Source organism: Primulina huaijiensis, chromosome 6, assembly GCF_012295235.1.
Source record: "Primulina huaijiensis isolate GDHJ02 chromosome 6, ASM1229523v2, whole genome shotgun sequence".
Lineage (NCBI taxonomy): Eukaryota > Viridiplantae > Streptophyta > Magnoliopsida > Lamiales > Gesneriaceae > Primulina > Primulina huaijiensis.
Window position 1 is genome coordinate 21,088,138 of NC_133311.1, and position 19,996 is coordinate 21,108,133.

At 34.2% G+C, this 19,996-nt stretch overlaps 4 protein-coding genes, 1 long non-coding RNA gene and 1 other non-coding gene across 6 annotated transcripts; 4 read left to right on the top strand and 2 right to left on the bottom strand.

The window, feature by feature from the left end:
* The first annotated feature begins 1,856 nt into the window (after positions 1–1,856).
* On the top strand, positions 1,857–5,522 carry LOC140979294 (3-oxoacyl-[acyl-carrier-protein] synthase I, chloroplastic-like). Its single transcript, XM_073444639.1, has 7 exons — positions 1,857–2,403; positions 3,071–3,502; positions 3,586–3,759; positions 4,039–4,152; positions 4,685–4,786; positions 4,977–5,043; positions 5,138–5,522. Exons 1-7 carry the CDS (start codon positions 1,939–1,941, stop codon positions 5,203–5,205), a joined length of 1,422 nt encoding a protein of 473 aa, XP_073300740.1. The 5' UTR covers positions 1,857–1,938; the 3' UTR covers positions 5,206–5,522.
* A 1,198-nt stretch (positions 5,523–6,720) lies between these two features.
* Positions 6,721–11,579, top strand: LOC140978621 (DNA replication licensing factor MCM3 homolog 2). The gene is made up of 16 exons (XM_073443803.1): positions 6,721–6,877; positions 6,965–7,083; positions 7,598–7,806; positions 7,890–8,020; positions 8,105–8,343; positions 8,434–8,670; positions 8,832–8,986; positions 9,058–9,266; positions 9,367–9,532; positions 9,650–9,852; positions 10,065–10,124; positions 10,218–10,307; positions 10,562–10,758; positions 10,904–10,966; positions 11,063–11,204; positions 11,297–11,579. The coding sequence occupies exons 1-16, from the start codon at positions 6,812–6,814 to the stop codon at positions 11,357–11,359; spliced, it is 2,349 nt and encodes a 782-aa protein (XP_073299904.1). The 5' UTR covers positions 6,721–6,811; the 3' UTR covers positions 11,360–11,579.
* A 688-nt stretch (positions 11,580–12,267) lies between these two features.
* Positions 12,268–12,340, top strand: TRNAR-ACG (transfer RNA arginine (anticodon ACG)). The gene has a single exon. It is a non-coding gene; the product is annotated as a tRNA-Arg (tRNA).
* A 204-nt stretch (positions 12,341–12,544) lies between these two features.
* LOC140978208 (large ribosomal subunit protein eL20y-like) lies at positions 12,545–14,557 on the bottom strand. Its single transcript, XM_073443068.1, has 4 exons — positions 14,528–14,557; positions 14,303–14,418; positions 14,075–14,138; positions 12,545–13,134 (listed from the first exon to the last, which is right to left on the bottom strand). The coding sequence occupies exons 1-4, from the start codon at positions 14,540–14,542 to the stop codon at positions 12,793–12,795; spliced, it is 537 nt and encodes a 178-aa protein (XP_073299169.1). The 5' UTR covers positions 14,543–14,557; the 3' UTR covers positions 12,545–12,792.
* LOC140978210 (uncharacterized) lies at positions 13,141–14,389 on the top strand. The gene is made up of 2 exons (XR_012175532.1): positions 13,141–14,134; positions 14,299–14,389. It is a non-coding gene; the product is annotated as an uncharacterized lncRNA (long non-coding RNA).
* Positions 14,558–15,897: 1,340 nt separating the features above from the next.
* Positions 15,898–18,273, bottom strand: LOC140978207 (large ribosomal subunit protein eL20z-like). The gene is made up of 4 exons (XM_073443067.1): positions 17,950–18,273; positions 17,651–17,726; positions 16,712–16,826; positions 15,898–16,165 (listed from the first exon to the last, which is right to left on the bottom strand). The coding sequence occupies exons 1-4, from the start codon at positions 18,173–18,175 to the stop codon at positions 16,106–16,108; spliced, it is 477 nt and encodes a 158-aa protein (XP_073299168.1). The 5' UTR covers positions 18,176–18,273; the 3' UTR covers positions 15,898–16,105.
* Between the last annotated feature and the right edge of the window lie 1,723 nt (positions 18,274–19,996).

Genomic DNA, 19,996 nt, shown 5'->3' on the forward strand with positions numbered 1-19,996 from the left:
GAGCTAAAGGAATTTAAGCGAAAACGATGAGCTTTAAGTCTTTTTTTTTAAAAAAATCCTCTCGATTTGTACCATTGTTTCTCTATTTTGTTTCACGGAAATTTTTGACATTCAAAATCATAAAAATTCAAAACATAACTCACCAAACATACCAGAATTCTCTGTTTGCTATTTAATAAAGAATGCTATTTTATTGAAAATATTCGAAATTATTGGATAGAGTTGAGCCAATTGTTGGCAACATCAAGGTTTTTAAACGAATTGGACAGTGCCTTCTGCAGGTTCTTTGCTCCGACAATCAATCACCTGATTTCGCAAGGGCAAAATCTGCATGTGCTATGCATGTCAACTGGTAATAATGCTTTTGCTTAATTGGATGAAACTTTTGGTATTTTGCTTAATTCTTTCACGTCTAATTATTTTTGGGAAAAAAAAAAAAAGGAATGGAGAGTGAGTGTGTTTCTTGTTTCTTTCCATTTTTGGTTTGTGGTTAGATACAATATCACTAGCTGTGACTGTTGTGGTCTTTGTATTTGCAGGTTTCGAAAGCTTTTTGTATTATTTTCTAGCTACGCATATGCTAACACGCTGAACTAAGAAGTTGCTAACCGATCGATTAACCTGATGATGGCGTCGTCATGTATTTGAGTCTAACCATTGAACTTCACAGCTATTGGGTTCGGATGGATAGTGTTAATCTGAGTAACAAATTTATGTCGAATGAATTTCAACATCGATGATTTAAAATTTATTGGCATATATGATGGTTTAGAAAAACAACTCATACCAGCGCTTCAATTGTTTCCAATGTATGAGAACTTGAAAATTTATCACTTCAATTTGTATGATATAACAATCTGATTTCAACACACTCTCTCTTTAATTTTAAACATTGAAACTAAGTTTTTGACCTGGATCTATGAGTTGGGCTAACGGGTGGGTGTATAAAAATTAATTTGTTTATATCGAAATGAATTTGTTTTTAGAATTAATTTGGATTTTATATTTAAATATATTTTAATTTTTATTTACGGGGACAAATTCGTCCCTTTTCTTCGGGTGATTTCGGGCAAATCACCGTGATTAACACTTGGATAATTGTCAGTTTGTTTGCTCAAACCGAATAACAAACAACTCTATGGTCTACAAGTTTATTATTTTTTAATTTACATATACTTTTCATAAAATAACATGAGAAAAAAAACTATGATATCATCCACACGAAAAACATGAGCGACATTTTCAAGAAAAAATAAAGAACGCTTTTAATATTAAGCATTTCGTCAATCAAAACGGAGAAAAAGGTAATCAACTAGTAATTTATGTGTAACATATTGCCAAAGGGAGACACCTTAAGCCAACAAATTATCACTTCCTTAATTTTAAAAAATCGAAAAAAATATATACTAATAAATTATTTTTCTAACAAATATTATCATATCATTTACATGTTGAATTCTAAACTATTCTATATATGCCCATTTCAACATCATTAAAAAAAACTTGTCGATGATTTGTAGTTCATCTGATATAAAAATCATAAATCTGGATGAAGATCTTTTGTTCGATATCCAATTATAATAATATGTAATAGGGCTTTTATGCTCATATTTACAATAATAAGTAATATTGTTGGTATAGAAATCAATATTTTTTAATGAGTCATTCAATTAGGAGATCCGTCTACAATATTAAATTTTTTTGTGAATAATAGACCGAACAAATAAAAAAATTATCTTAGTCAATAGTTTGTAAATGGTAATGAACTGCATTTATAATTATAAGTCCTGAGTTCGGCAGCTTATTTATAACCTGAGAGGGGGGAGAAGCCTAACGCCTAAAAATTTCCCTCCATATAACCAACCTGAACCATCTCAATCTCTGCCACCCGCCATTATTACAACATAGTTTTCCTCGAAACAACCGTTACCCACCTCCATGCAATCCCTTCAAACCACCACCCTCCGCCCCCCTCCGCCCGATCCCCTCCGCCAACCATATTCCTCCACCCTCTTACCTGCTAACAATGCCAAGCCCCGGGCTCCGAGGAGCCGTCCCTTCACTATATCCGCCTTCGCCGCCACAGTTTCGGCCCCAAAGAGGGAGACAGACCCCAAGAAGCGTGTAGTTATAACTGGTATGGGTCTTGTCTCCGTATTTGGGAATGATGTGGACGCGTACTACGACAAGCTGCTCGCGGGTGAGAGTGGTATCTCTACCATAGACTGCTTCGATGCATCGAAACTTCCTACACGCTTTGGGGGTCAGATTCGTGGATTCGAAGCTGAGGGGTATATTGATGGAAAGAATGATCGGAGGCTTGACAATAGCCTGAAGTACTGCATTGTTGCTGGAAAGAAGGCTCTAGAAGCTTCGAATCTCGGGGGCGAGAGACTCAACAAGGTATGTTGGATTTTTTAGCTGAATTGAGTATGGACAGAGGCTTTATTATTGGTATTACAGGAAACTTGAGTTAGCATTTGGTTTTGTCATGCCTTTTGAGGCTGGTTAATTATGAATCTGGATTGTGTTTCACTATGGGTAGCTCATTTTTTATGGATTATTGATTTCTGAAGATCTTGATATTTTGTAATTGAATTTTGCGATGTATTGAATCCAACTTGCTATTTCTGAACCGTGTTTGGTGGTTTTAATGCTATTTCTGAACCGTGTTAGGTGGTTTTAATGACCATTGCCTAATGCGCCATTTCTTTGACCGAACCATGGATGTTCTATTCAATAAGTATAAGTTACTGTTTTCATATTCGGGGTACGTCGTGTTCATCACTATGATATGCTTTACGACTTATACGCCCACTTTATCTTGTTGTATTATTTTGGACTCTTTTTTTTGGTACTAAACATCTGGATCGTCTTTTTTCTCATTCAACAATATAAATTCTTTAACTAATGTATTATCTGATTCTGATATCTTGAGTTTGTTTGAAAACTACTTTGATATCCTTTTACTGTGACAAGTTCAGTTGTTTGCAAGATTGCTCCTTTTCTTCAACTTGGTATCTTATGTAGGAGCAGCAGTTTGATATGTCAGCTTTTTGTATGGATGCAGATTGACAAAATTCGGGCTGGTGTATTGGTTGGAACTGGAATGGGTGGTATTAAAGCTTTTACGGATGCTGCTGATGCTCTAAAATATAAAGGTTACAAGAAGATAAGTCCTTTTTTTATACCTTATATCTTAACAAACATGGGGTCTGCAATGCTGGCTATTGATCTTGGCTTGATGGGGCCAAATTATTCAATTTCTGCTGCTTGTGCGACGTCAAATTATTGCTTCTATGCTGCTGCTAATCACATCCGTGGAGGTGAAGCTGATTTGATGATTGCTGGTGGAACTGAAGCTTCCATGATTTCAACTGGATTAGGAGGCTTTGTTGCTTGCAGATCTTTGTCTCAGAGAAATGATGACCCAAAAACTGCTTCAAGGCCATGGGACAAAGATCGAGATGGCTTTGTTATGAGCGAAGGAGCTGGTGTCCTGGTAACTCTACTCTACCGTAATTATTGATTGTGGTCCTTAATAACGAATAATTTGAAGTTCTTTTTGCAATTCTTCTTTAACAGGTAATGGAAAGTTTGGAACATGCAATGAAACGAGATGCGCCAATTATTGCTGAGTACTTAGGAGGTGCAGTAAATTGTGATGCTTATCATATGACAGTTCCCAGATCTGATGGACTGGGGGTTTCTTCATGTATTCTGAAAGCTCTTGAAGATGCTGGTGTGTCAACTGAAGAGGTATCGATTTATTCCTTCATTATGGGTGGTAGTTTCTCCCAGATTTCTAACCTTCTTTGTTATTTTTATGATCTCATAAAAATTAAAAAATTGAAGTGGAAGATCAAAGATTTGATGTATTTGTGCGGAAACCATGAAATATCCCATATTTTTACTCTCTGAAATATGCTGTATCATATCTATATATCTATGTCATACTTCTTTTGCAAACTTGATTTATATCAATGTCGAGGTTAGACTGTAACTTAGCAGGTTTTTAACCGTTCTAATAATTTCCAGGTTAACTACATTAATGCCCATGCTACGTCCACCATAATTGGTGATCTGGCCGAGATAAACGCCGTTGGAAACGTATTCAAGCATGCTTCAGAGATCAAAATGAATTCAACAAAGGTTACTTTCTCCGTCGTCCCTACCTCTCTTACTCGCGTACAAAGCCTTTAAAGATGTGTTCCAACCTTTTGCTTTTGAGCAATTTTTAATTACGCGTTTGCCCGCACCTGATTATTTACAAAAGTGAGGGTATATACATAATCCATTAGCTTAAAGAACATTTATAGATAGTTGATTTTAAAATAAAATTGCTGAGTCAGGGCACAAATGAACTGAGCCGAGGGAAATATTAGCAAAGTTTTCAGGGTCGAGCTTGAGTTAGAATCACAATTGAGCTGGATTCAAATTCCAAAGCAGAAAATAACAAGTTTCAGCAGTTATTCTAGCTTGGCTCGAGCCTATCGAACTTGAACATCAAGACAATCCTATGGCAATGGTGAGAATTCAACATCTGGTACAAGAATAGGAGATTAAAGAATAACAGAAAACACTCACAATAAGCGATATGTATTAACATAAAACTAAGAAGGATATCAGACCGATTATTTACGGTTCATTATCAATGTCTCACTAGCTTTATATCTTGTTCCAGTCTATGATCGGGCACTGTCTTGGTGCTGCTGGTGCTTTGGAAGCCATTGCAACAATTAAAGCCATTACAACTGGCTGGCTCCACCCTTCCATTAATCAATTTGTAAGTTCAAGTGAATTTTTATGCCAGATTTTTTTATTTCAGTGTAATCTTTGCATTTTCCCCCCTATAATGTTTCTTTACACAAAGAAGCTCTTTCATGACAGTCCTTCTCTGTATTTCAATTGCCTAGTGACAAGTCCCATCCTCTCCATATTCAAACTCACGAACTTCGTTTTCATGACTAATTCAGAATCCTGAGCCTTCCATGTTGTTCGACTCTGTTGCAAACAAAAAGCAGCAGCATGAAGTCAACGTGGGTATGGTGCTTCCCATTATAGCAAATACCATTATAAACTGCCATCTTTCATTTCGTTGCTGATCCTAGTTAATTTAATTGGTTTATATTTGCAGCCATTTCGAATTCGTTTGGATTTGGTGGTCATAACTCTGTTGTGGCATTCACTGCATTCAGGCCTTGATCAAAACCTTTTGTTCATACAAGAGCATCCGAGTGGCCGCGACCATAATCTCTTTTCTAGTTGCTCTGACCACCATTCGAGAAACTTGAATTCGGTGGGTGTAATAAACAATACGAGCTTCCATCTCTCTTAGTTTAAAGAATCTTCTGCATTTCTTGGATTAAGATTTTATTAAAATCTTCAGTTGGTTTAGGCCATTCCATGTAGAAGTTTCCTTTCGGTAATGAGAGCATACATATAAGTTCTCAATTTATCAGAAATAATTAATTAAATTAAATATCTATCTATAAATAAATAATAACTCTTATCTATCAGTCAAAGTGGCTTCAAGTTTGTTTGTCTATCAGAGTTTGATGGGTTCTTCATCTTTCGTATTTATGATTGTGCATAAATTTATTAAATAACTATTAAAACTCAACTTATTGTTCGAAGAAATTTCATATAAATGAAAACAGAAATGTTATATGTATAAAGACAGTTATGAATTGAGTTATAAAGTGTATTTGAAATTACAAAATTATCCAACATGTGTGAACATTTTAGAACGAGTTTTCCAAATAAAATAGAATGATTTTGTCGTTTTAGATATACTTTGTAATTCGGTGTGTAACTCGATTTGTACATGCAGCATGATCTGAATGAAATAGACTCTCAAAGGATAATAGGCTAAGGGAGTGGTGGAGAGAGTTTTTGTTTATTTTAAAGTGATTATTCTATATATTTTTTTGAAAGTGGGTGAGAAGCAAAAAAACATAGAATTTTGAAATAAATTTTTAAAACTAATACAAGCGACAGTTTGAGTGTTTGGAGAAAAATTACTTCCGAACTTATTTTTTTAAAAAAAAATTACAACAATATAATTAACTTACATAAATAATATTTGTTTTTTTTAATAATCTAAATTTCGATACTCTCACCATCAACAATGTATTTATATAATTATTATTACATTTTGAATATTTTATAACAAAATTAATTTATCTTTTTATAATATGAATGCTTGAAATTTTATATAAGGCTTAATAAATAAATAAAAAAGAACGAATTTTTTTTGTAGAAATACACAAATATGTAAAAGAATAAATCTGGAAATTTAAAGTATAAAAAAAATGATTTTTGAAATATACAATATTTGTAGTAAAATATGATTTTGAATTTTATGAATTTCATTCGAATCTCTTAAAAACTCATAAACATATATAAATACAATTGTTGATGGTCAAGTACCAAAATTTAAATAATCAGAAAAAAATTTCGAAAATATATTTAAAATAATTTTATTATTTCAAATGTACTTTATAAATAATATGTAAAACCTTTTCTACATGCCATGACCCAAATGTAATAGGCTCTCAAAGGATAATAATTCAGGCATCACTCAAATTCTATAAGCTGTAGTTAAAAAAACAGATACACTCCATTGTTAGTAACCAGGCCCAACCCAAATATTTAATGTAATGTGTAGCCCAAACAACATCCGGCCCGTCCAAACATCTTCTCTCCCGCCAAGCACAGAGTTCTCCCCATCGTTTCCCGCCAGAATAAGTCATCCCTAGAAGTTGAAGAACTCTCACACAGTAACACACAGAAAAAAGACACACTTGCGATGGATTTGAGCGAGGATGTCAGGACGGCTCACAAGAGAACTTTTCTCAAATTCTTCGAACAAACTGTAAGTCTTACCATTTTCGTCGCGTTAGGTTCTGCAATAAATTCTCTCAAAATGTGATTTTTATATTTTGATGTGTTTCAATTTCAGGAATACAACGTTGAGCTAAAAAAACGGCTCGAATTAATGTTTACTCAGAACCGCCGCCGCTGCATCGTCAACCTTTCTCATTTCTACCATCACAGGGAAGGCACCGATTTGGCTCGCAGGTAATATTTTTTTCGGGGAGAATTCACAGTTTAGAAGTTTCCACTAAATTCTTCTGCCTCTTACCACGGATGTTTTCCGACAAGCATTTACACAAGAGCAACAATCATCTGGTTTTTGTGGCAAATCGCAATTACGCAACTTGAACGGTTCTAACCTGTTCTGCTTAAAATAAAGCCGTGGTCTAGTTGAGCATAAAGATAAATGAACGGAAGCATAATTATCATATTGTCTAAGAGTTTCTTTTACACACTCCTAGGAAGTATTTTTCTCACGATTTAATTTCATCGATAAACGGATTTCATACTTTACTATGTTGAATAGCTTTAGACTTCAGCTTCGTTTTTTGCAGCCACAATTCGTTCAATTCTAGTGATAAAAATTTTCAAAAGTACTTCGAGTTTAAATGATGAAAACAAATTTTTATGTTTATTACTGGTAGTCGATGACAGTTTAAAATTCTTGTTGAATTTTGGATCACCTTTTGTTTATGTGACACTTTATTTTATTTTATAGGCTCTTGCAAACTCCCAGTGAGTATATGCAGCCTCTCTGTGATGCAGTGACGGATGTTGCACGGAGCATGAATCAGAAGTATCTGAAGGAAGGAGAGCAAACTCTAGTTGGGCTTGAGGGTCCTTTCGTTTCCCGGAGGGTGACACCAAGAGATCTTATGTCACGGTTTATTGGTTCAATGGTCTGCGTTGATGGCATTGTCACTAAATGTAGTTTCTTTTCCAATTCAAGCTTTTCTGCTTGACATTCTGTAACATTTGAAAATGTCCTCATATGTTATCCCTGTGTATAGGTTCTCTTGTTAGGCCAAAGGTTGTCAAGAGTGTCCATTTCTGCCCTGTCACGGAGAAATTTACGGTTCGTGAATACAGAGACATTACGTCTAATATAGGTTTGCCAACGGGTTCAGTCTATCCTACTAGAGTAAGATTTTTTTTTGCAGTTTCATTGTTTTTTCTTATTTGTGTGTATCTGTGAAAGGGAACTCTCAAAATGGATATTTTTCAGGATGACAATGGAAACTTGTTGGTGACTGAGTTTGGGTTATGTACTTATAAGGACCACCAGACGTTATCAATGCAAGAAGTACCAGAAAACTCAGCTCCTGGACAACTTCCTCGGACTGTGGATGTCATTCTTGAAGATGACCTGGTGGATTCATGTAAACCCGGAGACCGTGTGGCAATAGTTGGGATCTACAAAGCCCTTCCTGGGAAAAGCCAGGGCAGTGTGAATGGAGTATTCAGGTTGTCATCAGCACAGAAAATATTAGATATCTGATTCATCTTTATCATCAAATTTGTTTTTTGGTAAAAGCTTGATTGTCCATTATGTAGGACTGTTCTCATAGCCAACAATGTCTCTCTTCTCAACAATATGTCCCACAATTTACAGTATTCAAGTGACGACATGAAAAATATTAGAAAGATATCTGAAAGAGGCGATGCATTTGAACTAATTGCGAATTCTCTGGCACCTTCCATATATGGTCACTCGTGGATAAAGAAAGCTGTGATTCTATTGATGCTTGGAGGAAATGAAAAAAATTTGAAAAATGGAACCCATTTGCGGGGGTAAGCCACATTAATTCTCCTAACTTTAGCTAGAACAAGGTCTACATTGCTTAAATTTTTGTTCGAGCTGTCTCTGGTTTATATTCCAACTTCCTAACCTGGAAGTTGTATAATTTCCAATTGTAAGATGCTTCATGATGCTCACCGCTTTGACTTTTTAGTGACATAAATATGATGATGGTTGGTGATCCTTCTGTTGCCAAGTCTCAATTATTGAGAGCAATCATGAATATTGCTCCTCTAGCCATATCAACCACTGGCCGGGGGTCTTCTGGTGTTGGATTGACAGCGGCAGTTACTTCCGATCAAGAGACAGGTAATTATCCTCTTGATGTTATTGAAGATAGATTTAGGCAATTGCTTAGAATACTGGATTCTTTAACCTAGGGGAACGGAGACTCGAAGCTGGCGCAATGGTTCTTGCTGATCGAGGCATTGTTTGTATTGATGAGTTCGACAAAATGAATGACCAAGATCGTGTTGCTATACATGAGGTGATGGAACAGCAGACTGTAACAATTGCAAAAGCTGGTATTCATGCGTCATTGAATGCTCGCTGCAGCGTTGTAGCAGCTGCAAATCCTATATATGGAACTGTAAGTCTCTTGAAGCATTGACAATGCTACTTGCCTCATGTTTTTCTCTCGAAGGATTTTACCCTTCTACTTCATTAATGCTTTATAATGATAAACACAGTATGATCGTTCTTTAACCCCAACAAAGAATATTGGATTGCCGGACTCCCTGCTTTCTCGTTTTGATTTATTGTTCATCGTTTTGGATCAAATGAATCCTGCCATTGACCGTGAGATTTCACAACATGTGTTGCGTATGCATCGGTATCGATCAGTGGGAGATGGAGGTATGTGGACATTCTATTAAATTGTGGATGGTTAATCCTCAAACGAAAAACAAGGGATTGTGAGCTTATCTAATGACTGCATATAGATATGTCAAAATTAGCCATTTTATATTTCAGGCAGCACAGCCTTACATGATAATGTCCAGCGTGACAGAGAAGATGAAACAGAGGCTGGCTCATCTGTTTTTGTTAAATACAACAGAATGCTGCATGGGCAAAAATCTGACAAAGGCCGCAAACGTGACACTCTCACTATCAATTTTCTGAAGAAGTTCATTCATTATGCGAAAAATAGGATTCAACCTGAGCTCACTGATGAGGTGACTATTGTCTGCAATCTAATATAGACATCATGAGTGTATACTTGTACTGATGATTCTTTTAATCTTAAAATTAAAATTTCTATTTTGTCCTTCCCTTTGGTATGTTAGTACTTAGGTGCAGTCATTTTTACACACTTATTCTATCAAGGCTTCATATAAGTATTTGCATTTCAACTTCACCGATTTTTCTGATAAATCATTTTCTCCAGGCATCTGAACACATAGCGACTACATACGCTGAATTCAGAAGTGCAAGCTCAACGACAAAGGTGGATTAGTTATTCATCTGATGGCACTAAAATTATAATTTTTTTGTCTCTGTCGGTGATTTTTTTTTAAAATAGCTCATAAATATTTTTTAGACTGGAGGGACACTTCCAATCACTGCTAGAACCTTGGAAACAATAATACGATTATCGACTGCTCATGCCAAACTGAAGCTTCGGAGACAGGTACTGTTCTTTATGTTTATTTTTCTTTAATGTACAATAGTAGAATTGCCCTGTCTCAATTTTTTGATAATGAAAATTTTATTTTAATCAATTGAAGGAATACACATTTTCATTTTAGTCAATTGAAGGAATACACATTTCTCATTTGAAATTTGAATAGTAGAAAGATATATTTCTATAGTTTATTGAAAACTATGCTTCATTCCATTTTCGCTGGATAGCATCAAACAGTTATAAAAAATGTACTTCAACAGGTTCTGAAATCTGATGTCGAGGCAGCTCTTCAAGTTCTTAACTTTGCTATATATCATCAAGAGCTGAGTGAAATGGAAGAGCGTGAGCAAAGAGAAATAGCAAGAGAACAAAGAGCTGACGTGGACACTGGTGATAATGATGCTCATGGTGGTAGCAGAAATATGACTGCAAATGGCAGGTCTACTGTAAACAGAGGGTAAGTGTACTGAAACTTATGCCTAAATTTTGCAGCGTCTTTATGTGCTTCACATTATCCAACCACTTGGTTCTTCCGTAGTAATTGTTACGTAGTTAACTTGATGTAATCTTGTTGATATACCTTCTGTTCTGTGTTTGGTAAGTGAAACGGAAGCCATGGAAGTGGATGGACCTCCAGCTGGTGAAGTCAACATTTCATCAGAGAGGTGGGTGTCTCGTAAACCTTCATCTATCTGAAAAATATTCTTTCCCGCTTTCTGATTTATGTTTATTTAATTATTATTTGTTTAAATCCTGTGTAGACTAGAAGCGTTCAGCTCTGCACTAGGGAAGTACAGGCATGCACAGCATATAGAACAAATGCCAACAGCTGATATAGAAGGTGTTGTTAACAGTGGGGCAGCTAAACCTTACTCGGCATCAGAAATTATGTCCTTTTTGAAGGTAAGGTTTGAACACCATTTGTATCAATCATCTGCAGAAGTTTTGGCTTATTATCTATAAAAGTTAACAGCAGAAAAGTTTTGACTCTGCAGATAATGGAAGAGAAAGGCATCTTGATGATACGGAAGGACATGAATCTCGTTTACTTCGTGTGAAACAGTGCAACTGAAGATTTGATATTGATAGACCATCTTTTCATCAGGTTTTCCAATCTGTTTCTATTATTTTTGCTGTATTATGTATAATTTTCCAGGATTCGATAGAACCTGTTTGTTCCCTAGCTATAGGTAGCCGTTGTCTTAAAATTTGGACATTATGATTTATGCATTTCATTCTGCATGAAATTTGCTGACTGCTGTAGTATAGTAGAAATATAATGAGCTTGAGTTATCAAATTTCAGGGATTCATGCTTTGTCAAATTGATAAGGAATGAGCGCGACGTTTATATAATATAGAACTTAAATTTCATTTTATATAGACCAAACCATAATCCTGGATTCTAGTATTTTCGATGTGGGATTTTTCACCAAAAGAAAAAAAGGCGCCCTTCTCAGCACAAAAAATCTTCATACTGCAGATGGAATGCGCAGCAACAACATCAAAGTATCGAATCGCTTAATCGCAGGTCATTAAGAACCTTAAATATTAGAAAGATAATGTGAAAACTTAAGCAAAAGAAACCATCGAAGCCGAGAAAGAAGGCACAAAAGCTGAAAAATAACTTTTAAGAACACCACTGTCTCTGCAGGTTCTGTTGCTTCTTTTACAGCTTCCAAATTCGCCAAACGGGCAAGAAGTTAGGCGAAGAAAATAATACACGTTTGTTTTTTCGTTAATTATTTTTCGAAAACGTAGGAGAACTCTTTAGGGAGGTCGTAGTCGATGTGTGTCGGGAATTTTCTGAGACGAAGATTGTTGAAGCAACTAAGATCAAACACGTACAACTTCTTCTGGAGAATTTGGAATTTAACGCACTCACATCTGAATTGAAGTAGGTTGACACTGTTTTCACCTTTTGGTTAGGTAACCTTATTCTTATTTTATAATCAAATCTGGTACACAGACTCCATGGCCCAATGGATAAGGCGCTGGTCTACGAAACCAGAGATTCTGGGTTCGGTCCCCAGTGGAGTCGTTCGCCCCTTGATTTGATCATCTTGCTACGTTATTTTTACAATTTTTTTATATAACGATAGCTCGAATAACCTCCTTTAAATATTATCACTCTGACATATTACTTATAACATATTTTGAAATGCGTATTTGGAAGTTGTTCAGCCTACCATATGTTCACCTAATTCAGACGATTTGATGCGGTGATTTAACAAATGGTAGAAGATCTCATAAAAGGCTAAAACTAAATTTGCAAAATCACAAGGGGTACCGCCAAATTCAAAAAACAAAATAAAAAAGTAAAAATTCTTTAACAACATTTGACCATAATACATCAATGATCAAACAACCGCAAAAAGTTCCACGTTGACTCTTCCACTGGCGATAAAGATGACTATCAGGACCAAAAATTCAAGCAGATTAACGCCCTTAAACCAAATAGCAGAAATTGAGGCTTGCCCTTTTTTGATCAATCTACATAAACAAGTTTGGCCTGGTTGCCTTGTATGTAGTTTTGAGTTTTCGGGTCGGTGGCCTAACTTTCCTAAACACCAGAGGGAATTTGATCTTAGAGTCATGGAACTGCTTGGTACTCTCCCTCTTGCAAAGCTTTGCTGGGATGGTGGCTGTCTTTATAATTTGAATGCAATGACAGCGGACTCTGTGACGAGATGCCATCTCAGTGTACATCTGCTCCACTGCCCCATTCAATGTCGTGTCACGATACTCTTTGTACATGTTGTGATAACCGGTCCTGCTTTGGTAACGTAGCCAGATTCCATAGTTCTTGACCGTGGTTGGGTTCTTCTCAAATATCTGTAAACAAAGAAATATTGGTGACATCCTTGGACATCAATGTAGAACATAGAACACCTAATTCACATGATAAGCTAGAAATTCTCAAGGAGACAAAGATGTTTTCAGCCCTAGATAAAACTGAGTTATTGGAAGCTTGATTTTGCAACTCCTCTCAATGAATTATTAAATGATGATGGTAGATCCCAGTCATATTTTTAGTAAGAACGACAGTTAAAACGGTAAATAGCAAAATTTTCGAAGAAATTGGTGCCATTCTACCTCTCCTTAATTGAGAAAAACAAAGAAAATGTACAAGAAATATAGCTCAGGAAACTTAACCAAAAAATAGAATCAGCCGGAAATATTCAACATGTGTTTAAAGGAGTCATTTCTTGTCCAAATGATTGATGCAAACACAGACTTTCAACCCTAGCACTTCGGCAGTGATATTACAAATCTTCTTAGAGGTAAACAGGAATCAATCTTTCCAATCACATGAGAGTACGTGAAGATTCAGTGATTTCACATCGGCATAGAAATTTTATAAATGTTGCACAACATATCGACATGAGCTGAGTGTGAAAATTCTTAGATTCCGGAAGAGCGTAGAAATTTTAAACATGGACTCATTGGCTACAGTCTACAAGCCTGAAACCACATTCCAATGCAAATGATAACACATGCAGCAACCAATTCAACTAACTACCGCAACAAACAATCGTTATGCGTATTTTCAAGAAAAAAATCCCAGAAAGTCGTTCATTTTACATACTGCATCTTCAACTAAAAGGGCCTAAATTAGATGAAACTACAACCTAAAAATTCCAGGAACACTTCCCAAGCACAGAGTGCGTGTTGTAAATTGATAATATTTCGATTTAGTAGGTCTGGAAGTACGAAACTCACCAAAGATCATCTATAACAAGGGACCAGAAAAAGAATAAGGGAAATTGCACACCTCATTAATAGCAAGAACCTGACCATTGCTTTTCTTCACCTTCTTAAGCTTCCTCAAGAAGTACCTTCGAACATAAAATCCAATCCGCAAATACATTTAGTGCATCACAAATAAATCTGTACTGAATTGTCCCATTTCCAATGCAACGGAAAAAGTTTCTGTATTGAATATATCATAATTATCATATCACTGGCTCAGCAGTTTTTCCTACAATGAAAAAAAAGGTACCAAAACTTGGACTTGGCGCGGACTTCATTGGTGGCCCATAGCTTCATGCGGTAGATCTTCGGGTGCTCTTCCTTCTCAGTCGGCAAAGCTCTCCCCACCACCTGGTACTGATGGAACTGTACAAAATACAACACAAATAAACAATAAAACACAGTTAAAAACATTTTTACACTAACATTAAAATCAAATCAATGACGAAGAACGCGATGTGCGTGGATGCATTACCCTGTAAGTTACCATTTCGATCGATTTCAAATTTTCAGCACCTTTCTCTTCCGTAGGGCGTTGGCGTGCCTGAGGTCGAAAGGTTTTGATGCAATGCTTAGCTGATAAAACCCTACTTGAACTATAATGGGCCACAGGATGCACAGGGCCCATTTGGTTAATTAGTGGGCTTTTTCTAATACCATTGATGATTGTATGGGCTCAATGGGCTTTAACCAGTTGTGTTTTCTAATATTTTATTTTGATCCAAATTGTTATAATTATTAGTATTTTTAACTAAATCAAAATTTTATAAAATAAAACATTATTACACTTAATAATATATATATATATATATATATAATATTGTTATAATTATAAGCAAAAGGTCAATTTTGTCATGTATGTATTGTGTTGATGAATTATCAAAATTGATGACCAAAGATAGTTTTAGCACCATAATTTATTCAACAAAAAAGATGTATGTCTAAAAATGTCACAACTCGATAATATATAAGACTAAAATTGATATTTTTCCTAACTTATTTATATAACAAACACATTTCGTGTGTTGGATACACTGGTATATATATAAAAAATCTTGTTTAATTCATTTTTATACGTATGTTTTCGAAATATATATTTTAAAACATATGATAAAATTATAAATATGTTTGAATAATTCATGTACAAAAATTAATTTTATTATCATAGTTTCAAGTTTTAGAACATACTATGCAAACCAATCACATATTTTTGAATGGTATGGCATTTGAAAATTAAAAAAAGTTATAAAATAACATACTGCACAAATATAATACTCTCAAATCTATCAATTATTACGATTTTAATACACATTTGAAAAAGAAAAAAGAAAAAGAAAAAGAAAAAGAAAACTACATGTACCCGTGCTGCTTTAGAATTGTTTTCGCAATAAAACTACAATCGCGGGAGGTCATGGAACAATTTTTAATTAATTTCAGATTGCGCTTGATAAAGTTGATTTGTGAGAGATTTGATTTGGGAGTGTTTGGAGGGATATATTTCAAAAATACCCAACTAGACAATAAAATGCAAAAATTTATGTAATAAATTTGAATTTCCTTTCAATTTTATCGATCTAAACAAAAGTCAATAATTTAAAATTCATCATTTGACATTTATCAATCCAACGACAACATCAAGGAATTTGACAAGCTATTTCAGAGCACTCGTTCGAATAAGAATGGAATAATCTTGCGGAAGCGCTACAATATGATGTGTGATACCGAACGCGCTACGGGAAGCATATTTAGACACCCAAAAAAATACATGTTTCAAACTGCTGATTTTGGCATATAAACCAAGAAGATTTTGCCTGGCAGTATTCTGCACCAAAAGGGAGACGACGCTGCGTCCTCAAGATTTAAACAGTAAATATAGAACCAAAAAAAAGGATAAACAGATATTTGTTTTTATCAACAGATACAGTAACGGTGAGAAGCGAGCTCCAAGTAAAAGAAATATATATATATATATTTCAAACAGCAACTTTATCTGTTTCTGAAGGAACATTAATCGGACTTGGGGAATTGAATATACATACATAAACTGCAAAATTCACCAAGAATGAGTCGCCCTCGTCACACCAAGAGTAACAGCAATGGAAGCTAGGATTGCCTGCAAAATATATTTGGAAATCAATCAACACCCTAAAGTAAGATAGTAACAGTTGCCAAAACCTTATGCAATCAAGGTTGTACAAGGACTCAAATTCTCTCATACACAATTCACAAACACATTTTTCGAAATTAATGTAAGAGCTGTTCCCCAAGTTATCTTCAATGCATTGGTACTAATTACACAAGGGCCAAAACGTCTTTCACTCACCAAATCGGGATACGAGGAATAAATGAACAAATACGGGACAAAAGTAATGTAATGAGATAGATAGAAAGATGCTGTTCCCACTTCAATGTTCTAACCACCCCAGTCCAAACATCATAACTCCAAAAACCTAGACAAACTTTCATTTGCCTCTCACATCTTTACTGAATCAGTACTTTTACTTACAAGCATTAAATTATAATAAGACTTTAATTTTGTTACACAAATCACGTATCATGGTAAAACACAATTACGTAACCGGAAAGCGATAGACATATGCCAAATTATATATCTATTTCTACAAAAAAAAGACAACTTGAAAATGTTAGAAACACTTACAGCTAAAGTGCAAGCAACCAGACCAGCCTTTTCTCTGTAATCCAGCCGAACACACAACAGCAGCAAAGCACCAATATACCATGGAATGGTACCAAGAAAGAAACCGCTTATAAACCTTGCATACAAAGTCAAGAAAGCTAGCAATTAGCACCCAACAGAAAACCTGCATGCCAAACTTGATACAATTCAAGTTACAATAACCAGTAACTCCTTGAAGAATTTTAACAAGTTTTAGCATCTAAACATAAAATATGCAATGAAGGTAGTAAACTTATTAACTCAACCGTCAAGAATTTGGCCAAATTGTTTTGAGGCAATCCCTCAAGGTCCCTCCTAATATATAAAAGAGAGCAGCTAGCTGGCAAGTGACAACAATATTCTTTTGTCGAAAAAGAACATAAATAAATTAACCAAAAATTTTAAGGTTTTATGTTATACTTGAATTAGAAATACAACCATATTAGTTCAGCATTGAATTTTTGGATCAATAGCTAAGGACAAGACAAACTAAAAGAGCATGCAAAAAATAACTTTTAAAACATCAAAAACTTGGAATATGTTGGCAAAAAATAGCAAAAACATGGAACATGTTGGGAAAGAGAGTAAAAACAATGACAATCAAATTCAGAGAAAGCAATATTCTTTTCCCCCCTAGATAGAAATGAGACAGCAAGGTCAAATCAGTTTTAGTTCCACAATAGCAATCACCAACCAAAATAATTCAATGAGTGCAAGAAAAGTATGTCGACGAGACAAATATTATGTAGAATACCCAAAACTTAGTACAGTCAAAATCCTCCAACATATCAGTTTTGGCCATTAAAGACTTTTGACCTAAAACAACCAGGGGGTACTAAATATTTATGATGGGTACTGGCAAACAAAAGAATATCAAGTGTGTGAAAAATCACAATAGTTGTGGGGGTGGGGGAGACTTACAAGAACCATCCAATTCCAATACCACAACAAGGAAGCCTCTCCTCTCTAAATGGTCTTCCTGTAACAACAGCATAACCTATGAAATAACAAAAGGAAACGAGAAAGAGAAGATCAGTATGGTGCCAAATGTAAATATGGGATACTCCCATTTAGAAAAAATACCAACAAGGTTTATCTCTTATTAATCCAGAATAAACACGTCATCTCCGGCAGAAAAAAATTCCTAGAAACTATCTAGACCATCAACAAAATACGGAGCGGTGGTAAAAACATGTATAGAAACTGATCGAGAAAATTACCAGGAACTATCTGATATCCGTGATGATAGTATTGAGGAGGACCACCTGAAAATCCAGGAGGGTGCGTGGCTTGAGGAAATCCGATAACCGGCTGCGACGGAGGAGGAGGAGGCTGATAATTCGCCACACCTTGAAAAGTGCCATAATAATAATTCGGCGGCGGCGGCGGAGGAGGAGGAGCTGATGGATTGTGGACTCTGCTTTTCTCTCCACCTTGTTCGCTCATTTTTCCTTGCCGATGAAGATTTGATTTCAAAGCAGTCCACAGCTTACCAGTCTCACGCGCTGAAATGAGCTGCCTGCTTCCCACAATTTCTCCTTTTTATGGGTGATTCTAATTATAGTAGACCAGCGGTCGGGCCGCGTACTCTGGAAATTAAGATGAACTAGTTTTTTTTTTAACAAATAATTTTAAAATAAAATTTACTAATTTTTGAAATTAAAATAAAGTGAGAAATAAATTGGAAGAATATTTTGGAATGTTAAAATTTTTTTTATCGACATATCGAAAATTAGTTATCTTATATTTTATATATTTAATATAATTACATCATTATTATTCAAATAATAATTAAAACTATAACAAAATAATTTATATATATAATATGTAAATATTTGATTTTTGAAAAAGTGGTCGAGTATAGATAGATTAATATAGATAAGTAAGTAATTCAAAAATACTAGCAAATAACTACTGTTTTATGTAGTACTTAGAATACGTTATATAGGAAAAATAAAATATAATATATAAGTTCGAATGAAAAAAGATATCTAATTTATTATATATACTAATAAAATATGCACACACGTTCCATGTATTATTATTATTTTTAATTTGATCAAATAATATTAAACAATTAACATGAAATTATTATCAATTTAGAAGAGAGAACAGTTTTCTTTATATTTTTTTCTATGTAAAATATTAAGTGACTTGAGAAAGTTTTTAGTAGGATAATAAAAGTAATTATGGAATTAAATATTTTAGTGTCCTCTAATTTAATTATTCTAATTGTCTCACACTTAATAATATAATATACATATTTAATTAAAAACATTTTTTAAAAAGTAATTTCTGAGTTCTTAAAAAAATCTAAGAAACCAAAGAATATGATTTCTAAATATATGCTTCATTATTTTTTAAATAATAGCACTCAATCCAAACACAAAACCGATCTCACATGCCATAAAATTACGGATTTTTTCTCCAACCACAAAATCTATTTTGGTGCAAATTTTACACTAAAATAGTGCGATTTCTGTACCAAATACAACATCCATCTCCAACCTATTTACTTCAAATCTTACACTAAAAAAAATATTCTCGGAATATTCCATTTACTTTACATATATTAATTATTATATTTTATTTAATATATTTAAATTATGACTAATGTTTTATTATTAAAAAATTTAAATAATAATATTTAAGTTTATCTTCTAAATGTATTTTTCTTTATTATATTTGTATTTGAATTATGTGTTTCAAATTGCATTTGTATTTCAATTATATTTTTCATTTTAGTTATGAATTGTATTGTTATAATAATTTTTTGTATTTGTATTAAATTATATTAATTAAAAATCATTAAATCAAATTAGTTTTTAAATAATAATAATTAACATAAATAAATAAATATTTTAAAAATCAACAATTATATTTTTTAAAATTTTTAGGATTAAATATATAATTATTAAAATAAATATTATATTATTATTTTATAATATTTACAATTTTTAATACAAATATTTATAATAAATACACATTTAAAAAAATTAAAAAAAAATGACCCTGCGTCAAATTTGGCGCATGGACGCAGCCCCATTGGAGCATTGAACGCTGCACCAAAATGGTGTTTCCGAAAAAAGAATATTTTGTTTTTGTTGTCAAATTTATTCAATGCAAACTACAGTAGGGTCTGCCCCAGTGAGATAGAACTTTGACGGACCTACGTATGTATAATTGGAATGTAGAAGCCTTGTGATGATGGAATATGTTTCATCAGTCAGAAATTAGGGCTGTGAGGTTCTTGAACTGCAAATTAAT

Excerpts from the sequence above, each read along its gene's own strand:
- LOC140979294 (XM_073444639.1), top strand. The coding sequence starts at position 1,939 with ATGCAATCCCTTCAAACCACCACCCTCCGCCCCCCTCCGCCCGATCCC. Across the intron at positions 4,787-4,976 it reads ACCCTTCCATTAATCAATTT|AATCCTGAGCCTTCCATGTT; the intron begins GTAAGTTCAAGT and ends TGACTAATTCAG. Across the intron at positions 5,044-5,137 it reads GCAGCATGAAGTCAACGTGG|CCATTTCGAATTCGTTTGGA; the intron begins GTATGGTGCTTC and ends TTATATTTGCAG.
- LOC140978621 (XM_073443803.1), top strand. The coding sequence starts at position 6,812 with ATGGATTTGAGCGAGGATGTCAGGACGGCTCACAAGAGAACTTTTCTC. Across the intron at positions 9,533-9,649 it reads TCGATCAGTGGGAGATGGAG|GCAGCACAGCCTTACATGAT; the intron begins GTATGTGGACAT and ends TTTATATTTCAG. Across the intron at positions 10,967-11,062 it reads GTCAACATTTCATCAGAGAG|ACTAGAAGCGTTCAGCTCTG; the intron begins GTGGGTGTCTCG and ends AATCCTGTGTAG.
- LOC140978208 (XM_073443068.1), bottom strand. Across the intron at positions 14,139-14,302 it reads CGCGCCAAGTCCAAGTTTTG|GTACTTCTTGAGGAAGCTTA; the intron begins GTACCTTTTTTT and ends TTATGTTCGAAG. Across the intron at positions 13,135-14,074 it reads AGGTTCTTGCTATTAATGAG|ATATTTGAGAAGAACCCAAC; the intron begins GTGTGCAATTTC and ends CTTTGTTTACAG.
- LOC140978207 (XM_073443067.1), bottom strand. The coding sequence starts at position 18,175 with ATGAGCGAACAAGGTGGAGAGAAAAGCAGAGTCCACAATCCATCAGCT. Across the intron at positions 17,727-17,949 it reads CGGATATCAGATAGTTCCTG|GTTATGCTGTTGTTACAGGA; the intron begins GTAATTTTCTCG and ends GTTATTTCATAG. Across the intron at positions 16,166-16,711 it reads TGGTTGCTTGCACTTTAGCT|GCAATCCTAGCTTCCATTGC; the intron begins GTAAGTGTTTCT and ends TATATTTTGCAG.